Source organism: Urocitellus parryii, chromosome X (assembly GCF_045843805.1).
Source record: "Urocitellus parryii isolate mUroPar1 chromosome X, mUroPar1.hap1, whole genome shotgun sequence".
NCBI classification, from domain to species: Eukaryota; Metazoa; Chordata; class Mammalia; order Rodentia; family Sciuridae; genus Urocitellus; species Urocitellus parryii.
In genome coordinates this window covers 22,313,710-22,334,524 of record NC_135547.1, presented here as the reverse complement: position 1 = coordinate 22,334,524, position 20,815 = coordinate 22,313,710, and the positions used below count along the sequence as shown (strand labels likewise).

General features: G+C 34.7%; 1 protein-coding gene across 3 annotated transcripts in view; it reads right to left on the bottom strand.

Annotated features, from left to right (window-relative positions):
• Window positions 1-20,815, bottom strand: part of Smarca1 (SNF2 related chromatin remodeling ATPase 1) — a 79,593-nt gene that overhangs the window by 37,168 nt on the left and 21,610 nt on the right. For all 3 annotated transcript variants that reach the window (XM_077793735.1, XM_026413817.2, XM_026413819.2), the window contains 7 exons: window positions 19,218-19,327; window positions 17,384-17,610; window positions 16,240-16,361; window positions 12,133-12,285; window positions 10,908-11,040; window positions 9,967-10,115; window positions 3,665-3,784 (listed from right to left, as the gene is read on the bottom strand). In XM_077793735.1, the coding sequence (XP_077649861.1) occupies window positions 3,665-3,784; window positions 9,967-10,115; window positions 10,908-11,040; window positions 12,133-12,285; window positions 16,240-16,361; window positions 17,384-17,610; window positions 19,218-19,327 (1,014 nt within the window). The remainder of the gene's footprint in view (window positions 1-3,664; window positions 3,785-9,966; window positions 10,116-10,907; window positions 11,041-12,132; window positions 12,286-16,239; window positions 16,362-17,383; window positions 17,611-19,217; window positions 19,328-20,815) is intronic.

The window sequence follows — 20,815 nt, the reverse complement described above, 5'->3', positions numbered from 1 at the left end:
ATATAAATAATGGTAGAATTGGATCATAACTTGAAAAAATAAACATCCATAAGTCCATTTAGGTGTGGTGGCACATGTCTGTTATCCCAGCAACTCAGAAGGCCAAGGTAGAAGGATTGCAAGTTTGAGGCCAGCCTCAGCAATTTACTGAGATTCTGTCTGAAAATAAAAAACAAAAATGCCTGGGGATGTGGTTTGATGGTAAAGTGCCTTGAGGTTCAATATCCAGTAGAAAAAAAAAATCTGAGTCCATACTGATAAATAAATAAATGCATAAATGAATGGGAATAAGGGATAGTTGCTCCCTACAGAAAAATTCCAATTGCCCAAAATATAGATAGAACAAGGGAAATTAAAAAATGCCATTTGGCAAACACCATAATAATAACTGTTGCAGGCAGATTCCAACAACAGATGCTAAGATCAGTGGGTAAACATTTCAGAACATCTACCACAAGATATTTATCAATTACAAATGGAAATACTCAGGGCATATATGATATTGGTATATTTTAGACTAAACAGACACAATCGCAACTATGTCAAGAGGGCTAACATCACCAATAATAAAATATACCAACATCATATATTCCCTGAGTACACAGCATCCCTTCTGTGGTATTCTTGCCAAAAAAAAATGCATAATCTCAGTCAAATCATGACAAAATGTCAGACAAACCCAAAATGAAAGACAAACTACAAAATAACTAATAGTCTTCAATCAAAGACAAGCAAAAACTGATGAACTGTCATAGACAAGAAAGACAGAGAGCAACAAAATTGCAATGTGGCCAAGAGAAAGAGAAACAAGCCACAGACTTGGAGAAAATATTTACAAAAGACATATCTGATTAAAGGCCCATTCTCCAAAATATACAAAAAAAACTCTTAAACTTCAAAATTAAGAAAAGAGGCTGGGCATGGTGGCAAGTGCCTGTAATACCAGCAGCTCAGGAAGCTGAAGCAAAGCCAGCCTCAGCAATGGGAGGTGCTAAGCAATCAGTGAGACCCTGTCTCTAAATGAAATACAAAACAGGGCTGGGGATATGGCTCAGTGGTTGAGTGCTCCTGAGTTCAATTCCCAGTATCCCCCTCCTAACAATTAAGTAAAGAACCCAACTAAACACTGGGCAAAAGAAAAAATTGAAAATGGGCAAAGACCTGAACCAAAGAAAATATACAGATGGTAATTAAGTATTTGAAAATATGTTAAAATATGTCATTAAGGAATTATAAATTAAAAAACAATAAGAAATTTCTACACACATATTATAATGGTGAAAATCCAAAAACAATGACAATACCACATGCTGGCAAAGACACTAACAGGAACACTTACTCACTGCTGGTGGGAATGCAAAATAGTATAGCCACTTTTGGAAGACAGTTTGGCAGTTTCTTACAAAACTAAGCCTACTCTTACAATAAGATCCAGCAACCATTCTCCTTGGTATTTACCCAAAGGAATTGAAAACTTATGTCCACAAAATATGTGCACACTGATATTTATAGAAGCTTTATTCATAACTTCCAGAACTTGGAACTAACCCAGATATTCTTCAGTAAGTAAATGGATAAATAAATAAACAGTGTTACATCCAGACAATATTTCTCTGTACTAAAAAGAAATGAGCTATCAAGTCATGGAAAAACATGGAAGAAACCAAAATGCATATTACTAAGTAGAGGAAGCCAATCTGAAAAGGCTACTTATAACTATATGATATTCTGGAAAAGAGAAAACTATGGAGACAGTAAAAAAATTCAGTGGTTGTGGGGGGGGGGAGGTTGAGAATAAGGAAAGGTGAATGGGCAAAGCACACAGGATTGTTAGGTCAGTGAAAGGACTCTATTTTACAATGGTAGATACATGTCTATGCATTTATCAAAACCCATACAGTATGTCACACCAGTAGACAGCCCTTACTTAAATGATGGACTCTGGGTAATAATGATGTATTAATCTATGTTCAAAAGTATAACACATGTACCACCTCTAGTGAGGATATTGATAGAGGGTAGGAGGTCTGTATATGTGGGGAGGACAGGGGGTATATAGGAACTCTCTGTACTTTCCACTCCATTTTGCTATGAACCTAAAACTGCTTTTAAAAATAAAGTCTATTTTTTTTTTGAAAAATGCAATGTGGGATCCTAGACTGGATCCTCTAAAGCAGGAAAAGGACAAAAGGGAAAAACCTGGGGTTCATTTCCCAGATTCAATAATTAAAACTAACACGTAAATTGTTACCATTCCAGAAAGCTAAAAGAATATATGTGAACTCCATTCTTTCTTACAACCATTATGTAAGTCTAAAATCCTTTCAAATAAAAAAGCTTTAAAATTACTGCCTTAATTTCAGTTTAAACAAACAAAATGAATAAACCCTACTTCTTCAGCAGGTCCTTTATGTACATGCTGTATGCTACAAGGCATTATTATTCAAAATAGACCACAAACAACAAAGTCCTTCAGACATTTAATTAACAAAATATCAGTAATATTATTCCTCATCTAGTTAATACTAAATTCCAGGCATTGTTCTAATTGCTTTATGAATATTAACGTATTTCATCATCATGATCATTCTATAATGTAACTACTATAACCTGCACTTCTCAGATGAGAAATCTGAGTATCCAAAGTCATTCATTTAGTGAGAGATGACATTTCAGTCCAAATTGGGAGTTCAACCACAATCTTATATTGCTTCTCAATAATAAAAGTAGGAGTACAGGTTCAGCACACTAATCTGAAAATCTGATATCCAAAATGTTATAAAATTCAAAACTTCTAAAAATTTTTGGAGTGAGGCTGGGGCTATAGCTCAGTGGTATATTGATGTATTGTCTGTATCATTTTTAACCTATAGGTTCCCCTCAACTTCTCTATTTTTCTTTGCTAATGTATTTGCTGAAGAAATTGCATTGTTGCCTTTTAAGTTACTCACACTATGGATTTTGTTGATTCTGTGTCCATGGTGCTGTTCAACATATTCATGGTTATTTTAGTCCATTTTGTGTTGCTATGATAAAATATCTGAGGCTGGATGCTTTATAAAGAAAAAAAGGTTTATTTGGCTCATATGTTTGGAAATCCAGATATAAAAAATTATCAATACATTACTTGTGAAAATATGTGAACTCTCTACCTTTTTTAAAGTCAGAGCACCTGCCTCGCACATGCAAGGCACTGAATTCGATCCTCAGCACCACATAAGAATAAATAAATAAAGATATTGTGTCCACCTACAACTAAAAATTTTTTAAAAAAGCTTTAAAAAAAGAATTTTTGGAGCATTTCAGAGTAAGGGTGCTCAACCTGTAAAGTTTAGGCAAATTTTCTAAAATTTGAAAAACTCCAAAATCTGAAACATCTCTAATCCCAAACATCTCAGAAAAAGGAGACAATATGCAGTGGCTATAACAAATATGATGATGATGAGGAGGAGGAGGATGATGATGATGATGGAGGAGGAGGAGGAGAAGAAGAAGAAGGAAGAAGGACCTAACCAAATATATGAAAGATATCCCCTGCCTGAAATTTCTACATCTACATCAACTTTATATCAGAGTATTTTACTGAATAGTGATCATGTTATTTTATCATCATTATGAGAAGAAATGCTGATTTGAGGATCTAATGATTGAGAATAAAAGTTACCTTCTGTTTTTCTCTATAGTCTTCTCCTTCAAACTTGTACAGACTTTGCTCAATATCCATTCTAAAATTTCTTAAAGAAGATTCTCCCATTTTCTGCAAACGTTCATTCATCTCTGCAGTCTAAAATTGAATACATTGAAATGAAAAAATTATCAATATATTACTTGTGAAAATATATGAATTCTCTACCTTTTTTAAAGTCAGATTTTGACATGAAATATCCAGTCTGTTAATTTACAAGGTAAGAATGCAATGCTAAATAAAACTTGAGTATGAATTTGACTTGTCCTGGACTGGGAGTATAGCTCAGTGGGTACAGCATTTACCTAGCATGCGGGAGGCCCTGAATTCCATACCTAGCACCACAAATAATTATAATAATGATTATTATTACTTAACTAATCCCAAGTATTTTTAATATTTGAATTGTGCTTCCTAAGTATTCTTACTTTTTTTTTGTAGTTGTAGGTAGACAGAATACCATTTATTTATTTGTTTGTTTGTTTGTTTATTTATTTATTTTTATGTGGTGCTAAGGTTCTAACCCAGGGCTTCACACATGCCAGGCAAGTGGTCTGCCTCTGAGCTACAACTCCAGCCCCCAGGCTTTCTTTAAGATACTTTATCACCAAAGATGTAGAAGCTACATCATAATTTCTATTTTATATATATATATATATATATATATATATATATATATATATATAATTTTTGGCAGTACTGGGGATTGAAGTCATGGCCTCATGCATGCTAGGTAAGCAATCTACCACTGAGCTATATTTACAAACCCTTTTTAAAGTCCCATTTTGAAGCAGGGACTAAGTTGTCCAGGTTGGCCTCAAACTTTGATCTTCTTGCCTCGGCCTCATAAGTAACTGGGATTACAGGTGTGTGTCTACTGTATAATTTTAATGAGATAAATAGTTAATGCTAAAATAAGGGCACAGTTGAACTAAAGCAACACATTTTGCATAATGATATGAAACACACTAATACAAAACTTTTCAAAAAGTTGGATATGACTCCAAAATTAAAAATCTTCTGAAAAACTAATTCGACCAATTTATAGAATACATAGTTGCTAAGGTTTGGATACAGTTTGTCCCCCAAAGGTTCATGTGATGAAAGTCTAATCCCCTGTGTAATGGTAATGAAGTGGTAGGACCTTTAAGAGATAGTGATTAGGTCTTTAAGGGAATTAATGTATTTCTTTCAGGAGTGAATTAAATCTTACAAAAGTATACTCTTGCTCTTACAGGGACTAGAATAAGAGTGGGTTGTTCAGCTTCTCTGCCTGCTCTCTTGTTTTCTCTCTTGCCATGTGACTTCTCTTCTCTTGCACCATGTGTTGCTAGCTGCCTCCACAGAAGCCAGTGCCAGTACTATGCCCTGACTTCCAAACATATAAATCTCTTTTTCTTTATAAAACATCCAGCCTTAGGTATTTTATCATAGCAACACAAAATGGACTAAAATAACCATGAATATGTTGAACAGCACCATGGACACAGAATCAACAAAATCCATAGTGTGAGTAACTTAAAAGGCAACAATGCAATTTCTTCAGCAAATACATTAGCAAAGAAAAATAGAGAAGTTGAGGGGAACCTATAGGTTAAAAAAGATACAGACTATACATTAATCAATGGCAATGTATAGACCTTATTTGCACTGATATTTTTAAAGAAAACTTTTTTAAAGTAAAACTATTATTAAACAATTAGAAAATCGACCAGTTAAAAAATATTTTGGAACTCCAAGATGGCGGAGTAGAGGAGAACCAGTTACTGGCGTGACTCCGAGTGAGTGGTCGGACATTTTCCCTCACAGGGGCTCTCATTCATGAATTTAAGCTTCATGCAGCATGTGACAGGATTTTAAACAGCAGTTTGTTGCAAGCCCAGCCCAGGATGCGGGGAAACCAGGGTCGCTCTTTGCATCGGAAGCTGACCCACAGCTCTACTGCCACAGACGGGCAGAGTATAAGCTCTCAGAGTTCTGGTAGCGGGGAGACACAGTGTTACTCATCCTTCAGGGCTGTAACGGGTCAGACTGTGACCCAAGTCACCACAGGGCACTGGACCTAGGACCATATTCTGGACATAGCTTAGGAACAGAACAGCCCAGCTTCCTCCACCTCACTGGACACCCTGGCATGGAAACAAGCAGTCGCCATCTTGGAAAATCTACCTGATCAACTTTTGGCGGGTGCAGCTGACAGCGCAATGACCGTCTTAACAGGTGTGTGATTCCCAGCCCCCCTCTACCCAGCTGTGGTAACTCAAAACGGTTCTCGCCAGCTCTTAGTGAGCGTGGCTATCAGAGCCAAGTGCAACTGAGAAGGTGCCTGATCTCCAACTCCCCCTCCCCTAGTTGTGATAACTCAAAACCTTTCTCTTTGAAAAAATAAATAAGATCAACAGACCCTTAGCCATGCTAACGAAGAGAAGATAGAGAACTCAAATTACTAGCATACGTGATGAAGAAGGCAATAGCACAACAGACACTTCAGAAATACAGAAGATAATTAGAAAGTATTTTGAAACCCTATATTCCAATAAAATAGAAGATAGTGAAGGCATCGTTAAATTCCTAAAGTAAAAAAGACCACAACACAATAATCATGGGTGATTTTAACACACCTGCCCAGATTGAGTCAGTAAGGTATACACAACTTAAACAGACCAATATCAAGTGAGGAAATAAAAGAAGCCATCAAAAGATTATCAACCAAGAAAAGCCCAGGACCTGATGGATATACAGCCAAGTTTTACAAGACCTTTAAAGAAGAACTAATACCAATACTCTTCATCTATTTCAGGAAGTAGAAAAAGAGGGAGTACTTTCAAATTCAATCTACGAGGCCAATATCACCCTGATTCCAAAACCGAACAAAGACACCTCAAAGAAAGAAAACTTCAGACCAATATCTCTAATGAATATAGATGCAAAAATCCTCAATAAAATTCTGGCAAACCGAATACAAAAACATTTCAAAAAGATCATGCACCATGATCAAGTGGGATTCATCCCTGGGATGCAAGGTTGGTTTAACATATGGAAATCAATAAATGTAATTCATCACATCAACAGACTTAAAAATAAGAACCATATGATCATCTTGATAGATGCAGAAAAAGCATTTGACAAAATACAGCACCTCTCATGTTCAAAACACTAGAAAAACTAGGGATAACAGGAACTTTCCTCAACATTGTAAAAGCTATCTATGCTAAGCCTCAGGCTAGCATCATTCTGAACAGAGAAAAATTGAAGGCATTCCCTCTAAAATCTGGAACAAGACAAGGATGCCCTCTCTCACCACTTCTATTCAACATAGTTCTTGAAACACTGGCCAGAGCAATTAGACAGAGAAGAGAAATTAAAGGAATTACTATAGGAAAAGAAGAACTTAAATTAGCTCTATTTGCTGATGATATGATTCTACACCTAACAGACCCAATAAACTCCACCAGGAAACTTCTAGAATTAGTAAATGAATCCGGCAAAGTGGCAGGATACAAAATCAACATCCATAAATCAAAGGCATTCCTGTATATCAGTGACAAATCCTCTGAAATGGAAATGAGGACAACCATCCCATTAACAATATCCTCAAAAAAAATAAAATACTTCGGAATCAACCTAATAAAAGAGGTGAAAGACCTATACAATGAAAACTACGGAACCCTAAAGAGAGAAATAGAAGAAGACATTAGAAGATAGAAAGATTTACCTTGCTCATGCATAGGCAGAATTAATATTATTAAAATGGCCATACTACCAAAAGCACTATACAGGTTCAATGCAATTCCAATCAAAATCCCAATGGCATTCCTCATAGAAATAGAAAAAGCAATTATGAAATTGATCTGGAAAAATAAGAGGCCCAGAATAGCTAAAGCAATTCTAAGAAGGAAGAGTGAAACAGGTGGTATAGCGATACCAGACCTTAAACTATACTACAGAGCAATAGTAACAAAAACAGCATGGTATGTACACCAAAATAGACATGTAGACCAATGGTACAGAATAGAGGACACAGAGACTAACCCACAAAATTACAACTACCTTACATTAGACAAAAGTGCTAAAAACATGCAATGGAGAAAGGATAGCATCTTCAACAAATAGTGCTGGGAAAACTGGAAATCCATATGCAACAAATGAAATTGAATCCCTTTCTCTCACCATGCACAAAAGTTAACTCAAAATGGATCAAGGAGCTTGATATTAAATCAGAGACACGGCATCTGATAGAAGAAAAAGTAGGCCCTAATCTCCATCACATGGGGCTAGGCCCCAATTTCCTTAATAAGACGCCTATAGCACAAAAATTGAAACCAAGATTCAACAAATGGGATGGATTCAAACTAAAAAGTTTTTTCTCAGCAAGAGAAATAATATGTGAGGTGAACAGGGAGCCTACATCCTGGGAGCAAATTTTTACCCTCACACATCAGATAGAGTTCTAATCTCTAGGGTATATAAAGAGCTCAACAAGATAAGCACCCAAAAAACAAAAAATCCAATCAATAAATGGGCCAAGGACCTGAACAGACACTTCTCAGAAGAGGACATACAATCAATCAACAAATATATGAAAAAATCCTTATCATCTCTAGCAGTCAGAGAAATGCAAATCAAAACCACCCTAAGATACCATCTCACTCCAGTAAGAATGGCAGCCATTATGAAGACGAACAACAAGTGCTGGCGAGGATGGGGGGGCGAGAAGGTACACTCATACACTGCTGGTGGGACTGCAAACTGGTGCAGCCAATTTGGAAAGCAGTATGGAGATTCCTTGGAAAGCTGGGAATGGAACCACCATTTGACCCAGCTATTCCTCTTCTCAGACTATACCCAAAGGACCTAAAAACAGCATACTACAGGGATCAGCCACATCAATGATTATAGCAGCACAATTCACAATAGCTAAACTGTGGAGCCAACCTAGATGCCCTTCAATGGATGAATGGATAAAAAAAAAATGTAGCATTTATACACAATGGAATATTACTCAGCACTAAAAAATAATAAGATCATGGCATTTGCAGGGAAATGGATGACATCAGTGCAGGTTATGCTAAGTGAAGTTAGCCAATCCCCCCCCCAAAAAAAAACAAATGTCTTCTCTGATATAAGGGGGTGACTCAAAATGGGGTAGGGAGAAAGAACATGGGAAGAAGATTACCTCTAGATAGAGAAGAGGGGTGGGAGAGAAGGGGAATTGCATGGATGGTGGAAGGAGACCCTCATCATTATACAAAACACATGTATGAAGATGTGAATTTGGTGTCAACTTATCTTGTATACAGAGATATGATACATTGTAGTATAAAGGTGTATTAAGAATTGCAATGCAAAAAATAATAAGAGATCTCATGTAAAAAAATAAGTAAATAAAAATTTAAAAAATAAAAATAAAAAAATGAAAGAAAACTTACTATTTACTAGATAATTGATGTTAATAAAGAATTATTGAGGGTTTTCAGGTAGGAAAATTACATACTAAAGTTTCTAAAGAGACCCTATGTTTTAGAAATACATTGTGAAATATTTATAACTGAAATGATATATCTGAGATTTACTTTAACATAATCCAGGAAAAAAGAAAATGAATTGGAAATATGAATAGGGCAGGACTGGTTGACAGATGTTATAAATGAGTAATGAATTAATGGGAACCTATTATACTATTCTGTCTACTTTGGCTTGTACTTAAAGTTACTCATAATTTTTTAAAACACACATTAGGGGCTCGGATTGTGGCTCAGCGGTAGAGCACTAGACTAGCACATGCAAGGCCCTGGGTTGATCCTCAGCACCACATAAAAATAAATAAAATAAAGAAAAATAAATAAAAAATAAAAACACACATTAAACACAAAATTGTGATACTCTGAAAATAATTCGTGATATTTTAACAAATACTGCTTTACTATCTCACTCATAGTTTTCAAAAAAGATTTTCAATTAACATAATGTATCAGATTAATTAATTGCAAAAACTGAGTCCTTATACATGTTACTAAACACAAAATATATTTGGTTTTAAGTAAGCACTATTTTCAGTAAGCACTATTATCCATAGGTCACTTAATTTTACATTGTGGAATGTAGTCTTTTTCAGCAAAATATTATAAAAGCCTAATCTGTCCCTGGAAATAAATCTACAAGTTCTTAAAGAGTACATGAGTTATTTTAAACACATAGTTCAGTACAATGCAAATGCAGTGTGAGAAATACCTTGGTTTTAAAGCAATCCATTATAGATATGAGATTCTATCTTAACTAACCTTCTTTTCCCCTCTTTCCAGAATAGTTGTAATGTCTTCCTCTGTTAGTTCACTTTCTTTAGAAGCAAAAACATGAGTGGCTCCATGACGTATCATTTGTAACATTTCCTCTTTTGCAAGCTTATTAGATTGTTGGTCAATGAGTCTTCCTAATAAAAAATTAAAATTACATTCTATCAGTTATATTTCAAAGAAAGCACTGTATAACAGTTAAAATCAACTGAGTGCAGTGGTGCACACATATAATCCCAGGGGCTATGGAGGTAGAGGAAGAAGGATCACAAGTTCAAAGCCAGCCTCAGCAACTCAGTGAGACCCTAAGCAACTTCCTGAGACCTTGTCTCTAAATAAAATATGAAAAAAGGACTGGGGATGTGGCTTAGTGGCTAAGCACCCCTGGGTTCAATCCCTAGTTCAAAACAAAATAGTTAAAATCAGTCACTATTATGTAAACAATATATTAAGCAGCAGCTTTATAAAAAAACAACATGAGTTTTAAAGGTGTTTGTTTAATGAATAATCTACAAGTTTTTCTTCTACCATACTTTCTATTTCACTATGAATTTCCTTCTGTAAAGTTCATTTAAAACCCAGAAGGACAGAAACATTTTTTATAACCAAACTTTGTTTTGAAAGGAAAGGTACCCTCTAATACACTTTTTAAAACCTTTAGAAACTAGACATTTTATCTGCTAAATAATATCCAGTACTTTAAAAGGTATGCTATTGGCACTCTATTAATCATAAACTAGTAATATTTAAATAATCCATATGTCAAATGCAAGGGTTTCAATTAGGAAGATTTCAATTAGCATTTTTAATTGATTTTTTTTCTTTAAGTTTTCAAATTTTGGTCAACCTTTATTACTAGTGATCTCTTTTGAAGGAAACTGTATGTGTTTTAGCAAAAATCACCTAATTAAGTTTATTCATATCAATACCTTGTTGTATAACAATTGAATCAAGTCGCAGTTTTATCTCAGCTCTCTCTACAATTCTTTCTTCAACAGTGTTGTCAGTGATGAGACGGAACACACGTACTGGCTTCTTCTGACCAATTCGATGTGCTCGATCCTAATAAAAAGATTCCCACTATAAGACACTAGACACTCTAATAACATTTAGAGTATAAGTACTAAAAGACCTGCTATACTCTTAACACTTTTAAGGAAATGAAGGGCTATCACCATTAGGCTTTTTAGTACAGAAATGCTTAATTTACTGGAGCTTAATCCATCTTACTTATATCAAACATGTAGGCTGATATCATGCTAAAGTAGTGATGATCATGACTCAGCATAATGATTTTAAATATCCCAAAGGTTAAGTATTTTTTAATTTTCTATTATAAAAGGAAGGACTTCTAAGCAAAAACCTAACTGGCATATGATTTTGCATTGCTTCCAAACAGAAGCATTATCCCATGACTTTCAAAAAGCAAGCATCACTCTCCAAAAAGAAGCATTAGCCCATTATTCCATTTCTTCTTGGGATTCTGCATATATATTTTAGCAATTTTGCATCTTTTAACTTCTGAAATTATGGTCTTTTATCTTTAAATGTGAATCATATTGAGAGAAGGTGTAGCTCTAGTTCAATAAATGAAACTAAAATATCAAAAGAGTTGCCTTTAATGTCATGATGAAAGGTCAGAAAAATAGGTTCCTAAAAACAATTTTAGTTGTAAAATAGTTTTTGAATGGTGTCCTTAAGCAGTGCATGTTTTTCTGGAATATATTCCTTTCATTCCTTTTTACCTTCTTTCTCCAATTGTCTTATTTTGAAAGTTAAAATCCAACCTCCCAATACTAATAAAAGACTGTCATTTTTGTCTCTTGATAAAAGACAAAATTGACAAATACTGTAGTTAAAACTTCAGTGTTATTTATTTTCATTTCTTTTTTTCAATTAGCACAGTAACTTTATTTCCTAGCATAATCTAACTTTTACAAAACTTCCCCAAAATAATTACCCTTTAATGATAAATAACATATTTTTCCTATATAAATACTAATAGTATTCTGAGCTATGATAAATTTCCGATTTGGGGCTAGGGATATAGCTCAGTAGCAGAATGCATTCCTAGCATGCACAGGACCTGGAATCCATCCCCAGTACCACCAAAAAACTAAAAATAAATTCATGACCTCATTAAAAAATACTAACCATAGCTTGTAGATCAACCTGTGGATTCCAGTCTGAATCATAGAGAATAACCACATCAGCACTTGCCAAGTTAATTCCAAGACCTCCAGCCCTGGTACTCAGCATAAAGATGAATTTGCTACTATTAGTAGCATTAAAGGCCTCTATTGCTTCCTTTTTTGATGAACAAAGGAAGAGAAAAAGAAAAAATCAAATTATAATACCAGAGTCTTGAGAAAATGGATACAGAAATTTTATATACTTTATAATAGTCTCTATGAATATACTTAATAATATTCTTCCATTTTCATTTAAGCATGTTTCTAAATACTGTACTTTGTGAATGGCTATAGAAAATGTATAACATAAATGAATTCCCTAATTTCTAAAAGCTTATACCAATAGAGACAAACTTAGAATGATGACATAGATAAATTTAAGCTAGTAATAATTTATTTACATTCTAAAACAACAGTGAAATGTCTTAATTGACTAAAAGCTAAAATATATTTGGGGGGCAAAAATGTCAGAAATATCAACTTCATTCCCATTAGCTCATGAAGGATTGATAAAAGTGTAGCTTAGAAATCAACCAAGAAAGTTTAGAAATGGAATGAGAGCAATAAATAAAGGGCAAGGCAAGAAGATTTCTATCAGTATGATAACAAGGAATAAATAGGTAAATAATGAGGAAAATCAGGCAAATCCAGGGACAGTAAATATCTTAGAAGTTAATAGCATGTTAATATCCTCTACATAAACATCTCATACAAATTGGAAACACATCAAGATTCCAATAGAAAAATAAGCCTAAAATGAACAAATGATTCACAGAATAAAAATGGATAAAAGTATAAGAATATGTTTAATCTCACTAGTCACAAAATAAATACAAACTAATAAAATACCATTTTTGAAGCTTAAAAATGATAATATTCAATGTTGATAAGTGGGCAGGGAGACAGGCACTCTCATACATTGCTTCTGCGAGTGAAAATAAGTACCTCTCTGGAAAGTAATTTGGCATTGTGCATCAAGACCCTTAAAAATGTTCATACCCACTAACTCAACAATTCCACTTCTAGGAATTTATCCTCATAAAATAGAGATTTGCTCTAAGTTTTATATATAAGGACTTTCATTACAGCAGTACTTACAATAGCAGTACTTTCAATAAATTGAAAATGACCTAAATAATAAACAATAAGGGGTTACATTATTTACAGTACATGCAGAGGATGAAATAGCATCCTTAACTGGCTTTTATAATAGTTTTACTGACAAAGACAAGTATAATATAACATGGAGTAAAAAGACTCAGGGTAGTGAACTTTATGTATAATATGTATAGTATGATATCAATTACTTATATGTACCATATATTCATAAAAAGGGTGGCCAGAAATACTTCATTTTCCAAACTTCCTTCAGCATTCATATATTATGTGTATAATCACAAAATGTAGGAAGGTATTTTTTTAAGGATTGGGCTGTTGTGGTCAAAGCTGTAGGCAGAAAAAGTGATTCCTGCTTCCACAGTCAGCAGAGAAGGTAAAAGGGGCAGTATAAAAAGCAGCATGGTATAGTGAGAAGTACCTTAATGGAGAGCAAAGAGCAAAAACCTGAGTGTGAATCACAACTCTACCATTTATTACATCTGTGATTCTGGGCAAGTATTTAACCTCTGAGACATAGTTTCACATGGAGAAAATTATCCCAATACTTCACCTGGGCTGCTGAGAGAATTCAATTGGAACTTTAAGTTGCCTAGCTTATAGTAGTTGCTTGACAAATGTTAGTTTCTTTCCCTATAAAAGTGAGGAGGACAATTAAGTTGGAGGATGACCAGAGGCTTAGCTACTGGAATTTAACTATAATAATGGAGAAAGGAAAAATCTGAGAATTACTGAGAAAATGTACTTCTTCTCAGTTGGCAAACAATCAGAGTAAGGAGTCCAAAGGGGTCTTCCCTTCATTAGGACAAAAGATGAAATGATGGTGGGGCAACAACACAATGGGAAAGGAGGACATTTCCAAGAAATAAAGAGTATCTCTAACTTTGCTATATTTAAATTAAAAAAAAATAAATTCAACACACATAATTCAGTCTCTAAAGGGAGAACATTATTTCATTAAAAAAAAAACTAAATTGGGACAGGAATAGGTAATGAACACAGAGAGTACAAATTGGCTACTTGAAGTCAGAAAGTACCTACTATTCTGTCTTGGTATCCTCTTCATTATTGCAAGAAGGATCATCTTGAATGGCACTAGAGGGGCTATGCTTAATGTAGATTTGTAGAAACTGGTTCTCAGGAATATATTAGGAAAGGCCTCATAGGCTTCAAGTTATCACCTCAGGGAATTAAAAACTATAGGGCAAGGAATAATATAAGCTTTGAAATGACCCCAAGTGTAAATATTAACCCAATTGTTTCTGTACAGTAGGTAGCAGAAAACCCTTAATATGAAAATAGTGTGTGTGCTGCTGTAAACACTGTTCTATGCTCAAGACTGACTTCAATAAGGAAACCTGCAAGAGACAGAGTGCTAGAGCTGCTATGGAAGGAGAGAGATGCAGGTGAGAGTTCTTGTAGCCTGAAAAGGAGTCCTGAAACTGAGATATAGAAAGACCTGTGTTCAATTTCATAGCATGCAGCATATACTACAATATGCAGTTTAAAACTGTTTAAACAGTTGTGGGCTGGGGATGTGGTTCAGCAGTAGAGTACTTGTCCAGCAATTCAAGGCCCAGCTTCAATCAAGCACCACAAAAAAGTTACTCAAATTTATGTTTGAACCTATTATATCAACTGATTCTCACAACAATATTGTCAAAAAAAAAAGCCTAAGTGTTAATTTTATCCTTACGCTATAATTAAAGATACAGAGGCTAAGAAAATTACATGGCTTACCCACACTGCAAACTGGTGGTGTTGACACTAAAATTCAGATGTTCTCAAACTAAGTTCAGTGAATTTTCCCCTATAACACAAAACCAAGATCAAGGGCCTAGGGTTGTGGCTCAGTGGTAGAGCACTTGCGTAGTATGCGTGAGGCACTGGGTTCAATCCCTTGTACCACATAAAATAAAAACAAATAAAATATAGTTATTGTGTCCATTTACAACTAAAAATAAAAAACAGCATCAAACCCTGAACATAAGTATAGTCTTATGAAGACTAAACAGAAGCCAAAGAAAAAAAACCCTGAAGGATTACAGGAAATAAAAGATAAAATTATCAAAACCTACCCCCAAAAAAGTGCTTCAAAGGATGTAAAATTCATTGGACCCATGAAATCTGTGAGGGATAATCTAAAAACCTATAAGAATTTCCAAATTTGAGAAAGATATTGGGTGCTAGATAGACTTATTAAGCAACTTAACCCTACACACAAACCTTTTAGTGTCCCAACATTCAAAATTCATGATAAACAACTATACCTATGCTGTCATATTTCATTTTTACAAAAGCTCTATAAAGCCAAGATTATTCCCTTTCAGATGACTACATTCCATGAGTTTTAAGGTTGCTCACAAACCAGTAAAATCTCAACTGTTAAACTCATAAATGGCAAAGTTCTCCTTTAGTAGATCAAGAGAAGAAAATGACACAGAATCAGAGGTCAGAGAGTAAGCTGACAAACAATAATCAAAAGAATCATAGAACACGCACGGTGGCGTGCACCTTTAATCCCAGCAGCTTGGGAGGCTGAGACAGGAGGATTTTGAGTTCAAAGCCAGCTTCAGCAAAAGCGAGGCACTAAGCAACTCAGTGAGACCCTGTCTCTAAATAAATACAAAATAGGGCTGGGGATGTGGCTCAGTGGTCAAGTGCCCCTGAGTTGAATCTCTGGTACCCTATTCCCTGCAAGAAAAAGGGTCACAGGTAGCAGGAGTTAAAGGAGATAAGGATGAAATGGTGTAGTGTCTTTGAAGACCTTAGAAAGAATAATTTTTTAGAGTTGATAGAAAAGACACCAAGTTGAAAGCCAGAAAGATGGTAATGAGAAATTCAATGCACCCTAGTTAAAGAAAAGGCAAAAGTTCAAAACTACCTAATGATGAAAAACACTGCATAATTGAACTCTGGTTTTTGAAGTCTTGTTTTATTTTCTCTTCCTCACCTCTCTTTCTTCATGTGGAGTTTGTCCATCCAGTCGACAATACTCATAACTACGCCACATACAATAATCCTCCAAAATGTCCAGCAAGCGAGTCATCTGACTGAAAATGAGAACCCTTGAACCTGAAACATTTTGTTGAAAAAAAAAGTTACACAACCGGTGTAAAAACGAACTTGAAAGTTACAAAAATAAAATCGACTATTATATGGGCTGGGGTTGTGGCTCAGTGGTAGAGCGCTTGCCTAGCATACGTAACACACTGGGTTCGATCCTCAGCACCACATAAAAATAAACAAATAAAGACATTCTGTCCATCTACAACTACAGAATTTTTTTAAATTAACTACTATGTACAATATAAACATACAGCACATAAATACTCCACTAAATACATATCATCAAGGGATGCTACACAGAATTAGGCATTTGTTGAGTTAGGCATTTTTAATGTCTTCAAACATGCTCTACACATTGAAATGACTTAAAGCCCACCTTTACTTTGCCCTGAGGATAAGCAATGGATCCACATGATCTCTCACAGGACAACCACAATAGTCTCCCAACTAGTCTCCTGGTTCTGGTCTTTCATCCTCAGTAGATCCCCCACAGTGCTTCCAAGGTTGTCTAACATTTCACTTGCCACAGCCAAATCTTCTATGACCCTCCCTCTGCCTTTAAAATAAAAAAAGACTAAACTCCTAAAGGCCTTCCATAATGTGGTACCATTCATCTTCCCAGATTTCACCAGCTGCTGCTCTATGCCAAATACCATAAGCTCACCCACTTTCCTTCTTTCACATGTGATTCACTGCCCTAGAGAACTCTTCCCCACCTTTGACTAATAGCTCGCTCCTATACTTTCTCCAGCACTCACCTCAAACATCATCTCTGTAAAGACTTTCCAACTCCCAGTTCCTCAACATATTATAGCACTCATCACAACAAACTGTTCCTCCTCACTACACTATGAGCTTCTCCAAGGCAGAGACTATTATTCATCTCTGAACAGTGAACCTATAGGACAATTCCTGACAAATACTAAGTACTCAATAATGTGCTGAGTGAATAAATATGGAAAATTTTATTCATATACAAATGATTAATATTAATTTATTCCACAGTAATATAAAAATTCATTACTCACCCTGTTCTTTGAGTTTGGCCAACAGTTTATCCAGAACAACCATTTTGCCACTGTTGCTGACAATATGCTCATCCGTGGTATAAGGTGGACCAGGCTCAGCACCATCAAACAAATATGGATGATTACAACACTTCCGAAGTTGCATCAGAATGTTTAAGAGTCGCATCTTGTCCATTTTGCCAGCAGAGTTTAAAACATCAATATCTTTCATCAGGATTTTTGTATACCTAAAATTTTAAACTATAATTAATCATCCATTATTAGAACGGTTAATGTCATAAAGAAATATTCCTTTGGCAATCAGATTCAGTTTTTTTTTATAGAAAAACGACAAAGATTTAATTTGAGGGCTGGGAGTGTAGTTCAATGATAGAACACATACCTACCATATACAAGGCCCTGAGTTCAAGCCCCAGAACCAAAAAAAAAAAAAAGATTTGATTTGAGACTAAATATCAGCAATACCAAGATTTGAACATTTTAACCCATGTTTGTTACAGACCTGTATTATCCTTCTCCTGTTTTACTCATTATTACCAACAACTTCCCTCAACTGACAATTACTCAGAGAATTATATCTGATGTTTACTCAATAACTACAATATTGGCTGAAAACTGGCATCCAACTTTTACTCGAGTTAAAAAAACATGTTTGCACTAAAAATTTTACAATCTCAATTTCTTATACCTGTCTTTACAGGTTTTTTGTTGCTGTTGTTCTGTTCCTAGAAATATTTTGCATTATCTTCTCTAGAACTTTTTTAGGAAAAAAGAAATCTATGTATATTCCTGACCAGTATTTATTTTTTTTAACTTTTTTTTTTAAATTTTTAATATTTATTTTTCAGTTTTCGGCGGACATAACATCTTTGTTTGTATGTGGTGCTGAGGATCGAACCCGGGCCACACGCATGCCAGGCGAGCACGCTACCGCTTGAGCCACATCCCCAGCCCCCTGACCAGTATTTAATAATAGCAAACTTGTACTAAGTGCCAGGTATTATGTCAAGGGTGTTGAGTGAATGATCTTACTAAATCTTCACAACTCTAAGGTATCTACTGATGTCATGCCCATTTACAGATGGAAATTCAGGCAGGTAAGAGAAGTTAAATAACTTACTCGGCCACAGCAAGGGACAGAGCAAAATTCAATCTTAGGTCTGAGTTCAAAGAATCTCTCTTCATACTGGCTTGTACAGTAGATAAATAATTATATATTTTTATATGCTCTAATTTTTAAATAAGCAACATTTACTTCTTTTAGCAAAATTATTATTAACATGTTCTATTTATAATTCCTTATGACTCCCTGTCAATTTCTGCTTGCTTGTATTTATCAAACCATTCAAGCTTCTCTTTTTTGTAATAAATCATTGTTTTAATCATCATCTTCATCTTTATCCAAAATCATTGTTTTAATCATCATTTCCATCATTATTATAGTTATTACTATTTTCACTGATGATGGAAAGCAAAAGTAACCAACAAGTCTACCTGCAACATTACCCCCTTCAATCCTAACATCATCTTCATAAGCTAAGTATTAATATCTCCATTTTACAGAAAGATCACTTAGGTTATTTAACTTACCCAAGCTAAACAGCTATGAAGGAGAAACAAATGGGATTCCAACCCAGATTTATAGACTACAAAACCACTACTCTTTCCAAGGGTTAAATAAAATATTTGTGTGTCTTCTATTAAAGTATATGAATTACAAAACTTACCATTTAAATACAAAATATAATTTTGAACTAAAGGCATAATAACTACAAAGATAATTTTTAGTAAATTTTATACACAAATAAATGATAATGGAAATAAAAGAGCTCACCATTCTCGTTGCATCTTACTCAGTCCCAAGTAAATCTTGATTTCCTTTTTAGGAGGCAGACTCTTTTCTACATCAGTTTTTATACGACGTAACAAAAATGGTTTTAAAACCTAAAACATGATAGATTTTATAAAAATGTATTAAATGTTAAATATTAAAACTATGCATCTTATTAACAATACTCTAATGTGTAATTTACTTCCCATTTTATAATATTATAAACACTACCAACCAAGTAATAGCCAAGTAGAAAATCAGAATAGAGGTTATAGCTCAGTGGAAGAGGGAATAGATAGCATTCATGAGGCCCTGAGTTCAATTCCCAGCATCATCCAAAAATAGGGAACCTAAATTAGATGGTCATAATTGATGGCACAAAATATATTAAAAATTAAGACAATAAGACTATTGACTATAGAATAAGCACTGAAGAACTTGTTAAAAAAAAACCTGCTGTGATATGATTTTTGAACCTGAGAGGAAATCTGGGGTCAAGAGTTCTAATCAAAGATTCTCCAAAAATGAATTCAAAATGCTGGTGAGTTCAAAGTATTTAAACAAATAAAAGCAGAAAAAAATGGTTCAATGTTAAGGAAGTCTGGATGAAAAGAGAAAAAGGTGTACACATGGAAGACAGATACTATCAAAAGAAAATAATAATGTTCCAAACCGCAGAATATCTACCTACAATGTGCTAGACATGGAGCCATGAACTTTCTATATAGTATTTAATCCTTAAAATAAATATTTAGGTAAATGTGATTACTTCAATTTTCATAAGTTCATAGAAGCCATTTGCTAATTAGTGGAAGCAGAATTCAAATCCAAACTAAGCTAACTTTAAGATCAATTCAGTTCCTGATTAGCTGTAACAAATCTGTCCAAGTTCTTTAATTTTCCCAACTCTGTTTCCCCATTCATTCATCCAAAAAATATTTATGGTTAACATAAAGTTAAGTATTTTACAAAGGGGATACTGATACCTATCTCCAAGGTTGCTGTGGAAACTTGTGATAATACATGTGTAGAGATTTATCATGGTAGACAGTCAATAAACTATAGCTGTTTTTATTTAAAGATCTATGGAGGATAAGGAAAAGAGAAGAGTAAAAATAAGACTTCTGGTTTCAAGCTTGGGGTTCTTAACCTTATCTAAGAGAGACTATGAGGAGTAAGATATTTTCAGCAAAAAGACTCAGAAGGTAGTAGAATATGAAAAGTGTAGTAGTCCCGCTGGGCATTGGTGGTATCAGCCTGTATCAGCAACTCAGGAGGCTGAGGCAGGAGGATCACAAGTTCAAGGTCAGCCTCAGCAACTTAGGGAGACCCTGCCTCAAACTAAAAAATAAAAAGGACTGGCAATGTAGCTCAGTGGTAAAAACTCCTGGGTTCAACTCCCATTACAGAAAGAAAGAAAGAAAGAAAGAAAGAAAGAAAGAAAGAAAGAAAGAAAGAAAGAGGAAGAGAGAGAGAGAAAGAGAGAAAGAACATAATCCCCTGTTATCCACAGGGGATACATTCCAAGACACATCCCCTAAAACCGTGGATGCCTGAAACAACAGGTTGTACAGGATCCTATATAAACTGTTTTTTCCTAT